The sequence below is a fragment of the Crotalus tigris genome, unplaced genomic scaffold (genome assembly GCF_016545835.1).
Source record: "Crotalus tigris isolate CLP2741 ecotype Arizona unplaced genomic scaffold, ASM1654583v1 scf7180000018227.753833, whole genome shotgun sequence".
NCBI classification, from domain to species: domain Eukaryota; kingdom Metazoa; phylum Chordata; class Lepidosauria; order Squamata; family Viperidae; genus Crotalus; species Crotalus tigris.
Window position 1 is genome coordinate 691,162 of NW_024096893.1, and position 8,236 is coordinate 699,397.

At 39.2% G+C, this 8,236-nt stretch overlaps 1 protein-coding gene across 11 annotated transcripts in view; it reads right to left on the reverse strand.

Moving 5' to 3' along the window:
* The window catches only part of TFDP1 (transcription factor Dp-1), a 31,406-nt gene extending 23,438 nt beyond the window's left edge, over positions 1-7,968 (reverse strand). For 3 of the 11 annotated variants that reach the window (XM_039349150.1, XM_039349157.1, XM_039349146.1), the window contains exons 1-2: positions 7,727-7,857; positions 5,974-6,053 (exon numbers count right to left, since the gene is read on the reverse strand). In XM_039349150.1, coding sequence (XP_039205084.1) covers positions 5,974-5,994 — 21 coding nt within the window. In that variant the 5' untranslated portion in view covers positions 5,995-6,053; positions 7,727-7,857. Of the gene's footprint in view, positions 1-5,973; positions 6,054-6,603; positions 6,865-6,897; positions 7,045-7,726 lie in introns of those variants that run through there. The other 8 variants (XM_039349148.1, XM_039349153.1, XM_039349152.1 and 5 more) reach the window with 8 other exon arrangements.
* Between the last annotated feature and the right edge of the window lie 268 nt (positions 7,969-8,236).

Genomic DNA, 8,236 nt, shown 5'->3' on the forward strand with positions numbered 1-8,236 from the left:
GCCTTGGCCTGAGTGCATTTGGAGCCTTTATCCAAATAATACCAATTCAAGTGGTAGCAAACCAGTGGTGGCGAACCTATGGCATGTGTGCCAGAGGCGGCACTCGGAGCCCTCTCTGTGGGAACGCTTAACATCGTCCTAGCCCCGCCTCCTCCCATGGCCCCCTCCTCCCCAGCAGCCCCCCCCAGAGGAGAGCTGCCCACAGGCACAGCCCATGTGAAGCAGCGCAGCCAAGTACATGGTAGCCGGGCAGCAGGGACAAGACTCCGCCGTTGCTCACCATTGCACGCAGATGATGCTGCAGGGTGTGAGTGGAGGGCGTGGCCACCATGGCGCTGCTGGGCTGCCTGGGTGACCTGTGGCGGGCCGTAGAGGTGGTGGGTGGCCCAGCGGGCAGGACAGAGTGGGGACAGGGGTGGGGGCGGTTTTTGGGCACTCGGTCTCTAAAAGGTTCGCCATCACTGTCTAGGGTATGTTTAAATTCAGTAACAGTCTTAAAATACTAAGATTGTTCTATCAAAGAGGAAAAGGATGAGTCCTAATGGATCCTGCCATAAGCAGAGGGATGGACCAGATGATCCCTAAAGTGCCTTCCAACTATGATTCACCAGCCTAACTGCTGTGTCCATGTAATGAACAGATGTTGGCACATTTCTCCTCAAATAAAAAAAAATTTGCAATGAAATTTCAGAGAATACTTTTTAAAAGCAAAGCATTAAAGAACCTACTTTTCCTCCAAATATGTGAAATAGATATGCAGCACTCACTACAAAAAACCATATTGAATATTGAAATAAACTGCTATTAAGTCAACCAACAAATCTCACTGCAGATACTGTTGAAATGCCATCATATGTCAGTTCATATATCCCAATATTAAAATTAAAAGGTAAGGAAAAATTATAGGCCTTGATAAAACATGTTTCATTTCCTAATTTGTTTAAATCAATATTCCTAATTTAAAGTCTGGTGTACTGTATTATTGCAAAGGTTTAGAATTGTTGTAGCAGAGTTTTTGATTCTCTAGAATAACTTTCCAAGAATACATAAAGCTGTGGCATTGAGGTTGCATAAGACATGGCTTCTCTTCTCACAAAAGAATGTTTAAATCAAATACATTTCCCACCAGGTAGTCCAGAAAGATACCAAGATTATTACTACTACATGCTATGTTATCTGTGACAATGTAAACAACATCCCTAGATGACCTATCCAAACAATTTCAGGTAGAATGATGGTAACAAGCATGTAGAACTAAATAAAACCATAAAATAATTAAAACGCAGGTGGAAAAAGTTATTAGGCAGTTCCCATCAAAACCAAAATAAAATCTAGTTTTAGTTAAACAAATTTTCAACAATGATCAAGTTGTTTCACTCCTAAACCTTATGTAAACCAAAACACATTCATTTAAAATAGGATTCATTGAGATCTTTATTCTGTTAACCAAGTACACAAAATAAGTTTCACGTTTTAGGACTTAAAACCTAAGCAGTCTCAAGAAAACTGGACCTGAATTTTTTGCCTCATCTTGAAATCTGAAACTACAATGCTTCAAAAGTTCCACTCTGCTCCAAAAAGTAGCAATGAAAGCAGGTCAACATTTTTCTATATTTTGCATTATAAAGCACAATTTAAACTTTCTCAGTCAAGAAAACTAATCTATTTAAGACCAAGTAAAATTTCCCATTAACAGGAGAAAAGTGTTTTTTCCACATTTCTCACATAACAATGAAGTTCGCTGTAAGTACCCACTTACAATAAAAAAACTAAAGATTAGAAATTCTTTATTATAAACATGTACATTTTACTTTTGTAATCACTGCAAAAAAGTACACCAGATAATAAATAAGGAACTTTATTCTGACTTGGAGAAAGTAAATATGTAATACCTTTTGAGAAATTTGAGATATGCTCTATCCATCTGGGCCATTTCACAATTAAAACTATAAAGATAGGATAGAATCACAGGGACTATATAAATAATTGCATTAAAGTATTTCTTTAAGAAAGATAAGAATTAAAAGCAAAGAAACTCAAGGTTTATAAATATAAACATGAATTTGTAAAAGCAGTTTAGTCCACAGTCAATCACTGCCTTTCTAGAAAAAGTTAAGCAAGGTCAGATAAATTAAATACTAGGATGGGAATCCATCAGGAAGTTTTAGACTGAAGTATGAAGTTGAAAAAACATTTAAGATGATGATGATAAGCTACTGTTGTATTTTATATGCACATACTTGTCTCACATCAGTATGTATCACTTTTTTAAATTGTATAAAATGATTGTGAAATATAATTTAATACAATAACATATTTATGAATTCTCTAGTGTGTTTTACTTGCTGAATAATCCAACAAATTCTAAAATATTCTCCATTATGCACATGTGATAACAAAGTCTACTTTTTTGCAGTTACTGGATTGGATTTGCTATCACACTTCAACATACAACACAAATTATTGCTGAGCACTACACAAAAGCCCAATATAATCCTGAGACTTATCTTTCACCTTAACTAGAAACAAATTGCAGTTTATGCTTATATCAGAACTTATCAGAGATGGCTTAATCAAGTCATTCACATGACTCTGGAACATCAAACCTGAAGATATGATTTTGATTTGGAATCTTTAAATTCTTTGATGTTAACCACTTATGTACAAAATAATTCTTATTAATTAAAATTAATTCTTAATTCTTATTAGCCTCGAAATCTTTCCTTTTCATGATTTCTTTGAGTAGATTATGCAAGCAGTCCATAGCCCACATATTAATAAGGATTAAATTTGATTTTAGGTTCATAGCTATTTTATTAAAATGAATAGTTCAGAATACTTGAAAAGTAACAAATGTAATCTCCATTGCTGATTTATTCAAAATAAATTTGTTCAGCGAATCAAGTCAAAATGAAGTTCCAAAGCACTCCCAACTAACTCATCTTTACAAAATACACAAAGCAAAAATGATTTAAAGAGTTTAAACTTCCTAGATTACTTTCAGTACATACAATGTAGATGTATGAAAGAAGCAGACAACATGCGATGGAAATCAATGCTTTCCCAGAAGACACAGAATCCTTTCTTACAAGGTCATATGCTACAGTCACTTAAATGCAAAGGGAAATGTTAGCATCAATCATTTAATATGTAACAGATATTCCTTTTCAATTTTATAGTTCTTTCTAAAAACAGCTTTGGTTTCTTTCCTGGAAAAAATATATCATCATCATCATTTAATGCTATTAAATTAGGTCTGTCGATTTTAAATCAAAGTTTATGTGAGGGATGCATTTTGTTTAGCAGAGTGATGTATTTTGAAACTGATTATCAGGTCTGTAAAATAAAAAGAAATAGTTTTTTTTAAGAGTATGTAATGTCTAAAGGTTCTTAATAAGGTAAACACTATTGAAAAAAATAAGCAAGAGTATTTTATTATGATGCGTAAAACATTCAAAAGTTTCAAGTGTTCCCAACTCAGAACATAGGGCTCCTAAATTCTGTATCAAATTCAAGACAAAACGAGGCAGATCATTCCACGTGGTTTTAGGTGACCCCACAGTATTGACTTAAAAAACAAATTCTCCAAACCAAGCTGACTTGGAGAATAGTCCTAATAATCACTAACCTTAAGTTTTAAGAAGAGACTGGACAGCCATTTGTCTGAAATGGTATAGGATTTTCTGCCTGAGCAGGGGGTTGGACTAGATATCCTCCAAGGTCCCTTCCATTATTATTATTATTATTATTATTATTATTATTATTATTATTATTATTATTATTATTATATTATTATTATTATTATTATTATTATTATTATTATTATTGACATGTTTATTAAGAACAGTCTGGATAAGAAAATATTGTTATCTGCCTGTTTTAAAAAACTGCTTATTACTGGAAAGTTAGAGCTCACGAGTTGTCAGTTGGGCTTTATTTTCAGACAAATGCAAAATATGCATTTTACATATACATTATAGGTAGCACTGTTATATTGTTGAGCTTTTAGGTTGTCATATGCAAAAGAAGCCCATCCTGCAAGAATGCAGATAAAGTAATAACCGGAAAAAGTTATTACTTTCTGCTACTAAGCATTGCTGATATTATGAAGTTAACATGTTTTGAGTTTGAAAGTGTTTACTGAAATATTCCAACTATTCCAGAAGTGTTCCAAGTTTGAAACAGCACTGGAATATGTTTGTTAATGCCAGAAGAATTGTTTCAAACACTGATCTGGACATTTTGAACTTGAAAATGAATCACAAGGTCATTGGACAGTACAGGTTAAACACATTTAATTGAAAGAAAAGCAATATGATTTTTGATATTGAATGATTTAGGTCATATATTCAAGGTCATATATAGAAAGGTTTTGAGGGTCCCAGGACACACATCATCTCAGGCTTATTCAAAGTTCATATTCCTACTTCAAATCCTGCAACATCATTCTATTTATGATTTTAGCAAGCAAACGATATGAACATTTATTTCTCATCCAATAGAGAAACACATCTTATTTATGTAGCAGCCAAATATGCATGCTTACATCCAATCCTTAGCATGTTCAAACAGTTGCATGCTTTGTTTAAAGGTAATTAAAGTCTTCTATAAGTCAGACTTAATTTATGAACTTAATAGATACATGTTCATCTGGCAACAACAGGAAAATGGTACATTGCCTTGTTCTGAATTTTAATGGAATATATATACCTATGTGTTATATCTATCAATTCAGTTAATATTTAGGATATGCAACAGATTGCAAGTCAAACTATTATGGTAACTGATACATAGGAAAGTTTGTTTAGGAATACAGTTTAAAATAATAATGACCAGGTTAACATAGTTTGATTTTAATATGATTAAATGGTTTGAGCTAAATATAAAGTTGCCGACTCCTGAAAATGATATAGTTTATCTACTTCTTGAGTTTTATAAGTAAATCATTAAAACAAACAAAAAAACAACTGACCAATCAACACCTTGGTAGATCAGAAACAGTGATTTTTGGAGGGGGTGGAGGCTTGATGGATCACAAGATTTAGAAATATAATGTATCAAATGGTTACCCAACCAATTAAATTTCTGCTTATATAGGAACATATGTGTGGATTAAATTGAACTAATCATTTCTAGCTCTGAAAATTATAATTAAGAAACAGTGATTTAAACTTCAAGCAAAATTTCTCTGATGATTTGAATAATCAAAAATGTAATTAAAGCTGATACTGTTTAAAACCTGTATTTACACATTCAGGTACAATAAATTAGTAGAAATTTAAAAATATACCTATAGATCACTAGATAATGATTACAAAATATTACATGTATGATACAAATAAGCATGAAACAAAATCAGCATCAGATGAGCCATCTATAAGTTTTCAAATTTAAACTTCTTACAATATTAAAAACTATCAACAGATAAAAAATCATTATGAAACCTATTATATGATCCACAGAGATAGCAAAGCAGCAATCTAAAGGAGTCAATTTTTAGAAAAATACAAAGGTAGGCAAAATTTAATGATTCTTTTGCTAAAAAGAGGCAGAACTACTGATGATCCAAATAAAACTGCTTCAGAACAATCAAGTGTTGATAATGGTTCTTTCTAAAGTAAAAATAATAAAAATGTACTTATCATGGATAGTACTAAGATAAATAGCTTTGCACTGGTATTTTATTCTGATAAATATGGCATATTTTCACAGCAGCTGCCTAATAAGCTATGGTATGATATGACTTGTCTTGTTTGTATATGATGGAGTTTGTGATATACTAAAGAGAGTTTAGCTATGTTGAGGGAGGATACAACTATACATTCTTAGAATATGGTAATAGTTCCACTGATATCGTTATTATTCAATAAAATATATCTGCTTTGCTCAACTCCTACAAGAGGCCATTTTAGCAACAGTAGTAATTTCTATTATTCATTCATCCTAGCAAAAAATCTCTAGAATATTACTTACTATACTTACATCTTTTGCCATGTTACCAAGTCCAGAAACAAAATGTTTACTTCTGATCACCACAGGAAGACTAGAAACACCTGAAAGAAAAAGGGAAGAATATAGTTAAATGTAAACTCTTCACACATTTCATATTGAATATCAATAGTGCTCAGATAATGTTAGTCATCCAGCTTGGATTTAAAATAAGATTTGCAAACGCTCTCCCCTCATATATGGGGCCAGCTTAGTCCTCAAAGAATTTAAGTTTCTTTCTTAGGAAAAAAAATTAAAAAACAATCTAAACTGAGAAACATGGGCAAGATAAGGTCCTATCCAACCGTGCACCGAGTTACTGAGAATGATTATGCCTCATAAAGATATGCACAACCTAAGCGTGTAATGCCTGCTCCATTCACTGCATTACAATTGCTAGGCCTCGGGACCCAACCCTCGATGCACTCTTTCCCAATCCTAAACAAAACGCACGCCGCTTCCTCTGCGTAAATAGCCAAGCAGGCCGAGGCAATTTATATGTTTCCACGAGGAGGAGGGGGAGTGGGCCCTCAGCCCCGGTGGAAATCAAGCAAGCAGCAGCAGCATCTGTGCTTCAGGGAACAAGTCTCGCCAGCCCCCGCCTCCAGCACCTACCCGCCCCTCTCCAGGGCCTCAGAAGCCCGGCCAGAGCACTGGAAGTCTAGTCCCGCCACACAACTGCCTCCGGAGAGGGACTCGGGCCACCCAGGCACCACTCCCCCTCGTTCCGTGTCACCGACCCGAGGAGGGAAGGGGGAGGGTCGGCGGACTGAAGAGGTCGAGGGTCTCTTCCTCATGTTAAACCATCCCGCCTGAATGCTCCGCGACAGAAGCAGCGGCGGTGGCGACGACACCCGGCTGCCGCTTCCTCTTTCCCTGCCACCTGTCCTCGCGCCCCCCCCCCGGTACCTGAAGCGCGGGCGAGGAGTAGCCGAGAGCCAACTCCATCCCCCACCACGCACTCCCGAGCGATTCCCGCACCCACAGCGCCGCCGCCGCGCTCTCACAGGAGCCAGAGATGCCAACTGCACATGTGCAATGCACGTCCCTCCTAAACACCCCCCCGGGGGGGGAGGAGACCAAGCGGGCGCCCTCACCGGTAGGAGCTGTGCTGGGAGGGACGCTTTAACAACCCCCCCCCCGTTGCACCAGTCGCGAAGTGAAAACTATCCCGCAGTAATGACAAAGCGGGAAGAAGGCAACGCGTTTTTTTTTTTTAAATAAAAAAACGCCGTTTCTCGCAGCTGCCATCCAACTCCCCGCTCTGGTTCCTCCGGGGGCGCGGGAGCGGGAGATGTTCCTCGCAAGGGCCCGGGTGGGGGTGAAGGGTGGACGGCCGACCCGCTTTAACACGCAGTCGCAAGTCTCTCTAAACTGTCTGCAGCCCTTGAGGGTGCAGTCTCTGCACGTTGGCTGGGAGCAAGGATCCTCGGTGACTGTTGCACGCCAAATCCGCGTGCAAGGATTGAAAGATCGGCTGTTGCCTCAGGTTTAAGGGGCAGTAAATGCCCCTTACAACGAGTCGATCTTATTTCCATCCCGCTCGGCTCCAATCAGAACCCAGAGTTCCCATTCGATGCGGACTTCCAAGGAAGTGCGCCTTGTTAGGCGGCGGGGAGCTGCTTTCCGGAAAGCATGAAGCTCTATCACCCCCTGCCCTGCCAAGTCGCGCTCTCCTTCCTGCCCCCGAGGCTCCGGCGGGCTGTCGTCCTTGACGCCCCGTAGCTGCCCCTCGCACCTGTTCACTCTTCCTGCACAGAAGGCGGCCCCGCTTACTCTCCGGCCGCGATCCCACAAGGATGAGTTTCTTGGCGGTTGGCAGGAAGGGAGGAAAAAATTGAAACTTACACTTTCGTGCGTCCCTCCTGCGTGACGCTACGCGCTGGAGCTGACGTCACGGAGGGAAACGTGCCCCACATAGACAAACGCGAGGAGCTCGTTACGCCCTCTCTCGTCTCCTCACGCCAGACGTTTGTTTAGCCAAGCCTACCGGGCGGTGCAAAGAAAACCGCGCGCATGCGTCAGGTTTTCGCGCCTTCGGGATTCCAACACGCCTTTTTTTTTTTTGCTCCCGGAGACCAAATGCGCTAGCGGTTGCTGTCGGCTTCGGAATCCGCCAGCTGGCCCCCACCCCGTTGAGAGCCCCGCCCTCGCGAAATGGAAGGCTCAGTCGGGAGAAGGGCTGCCCCGCCCACTGGAGGGGGCATGAATAATCAGGGCCGCGGCAGTGACGTTTCCCTCGCCTGCC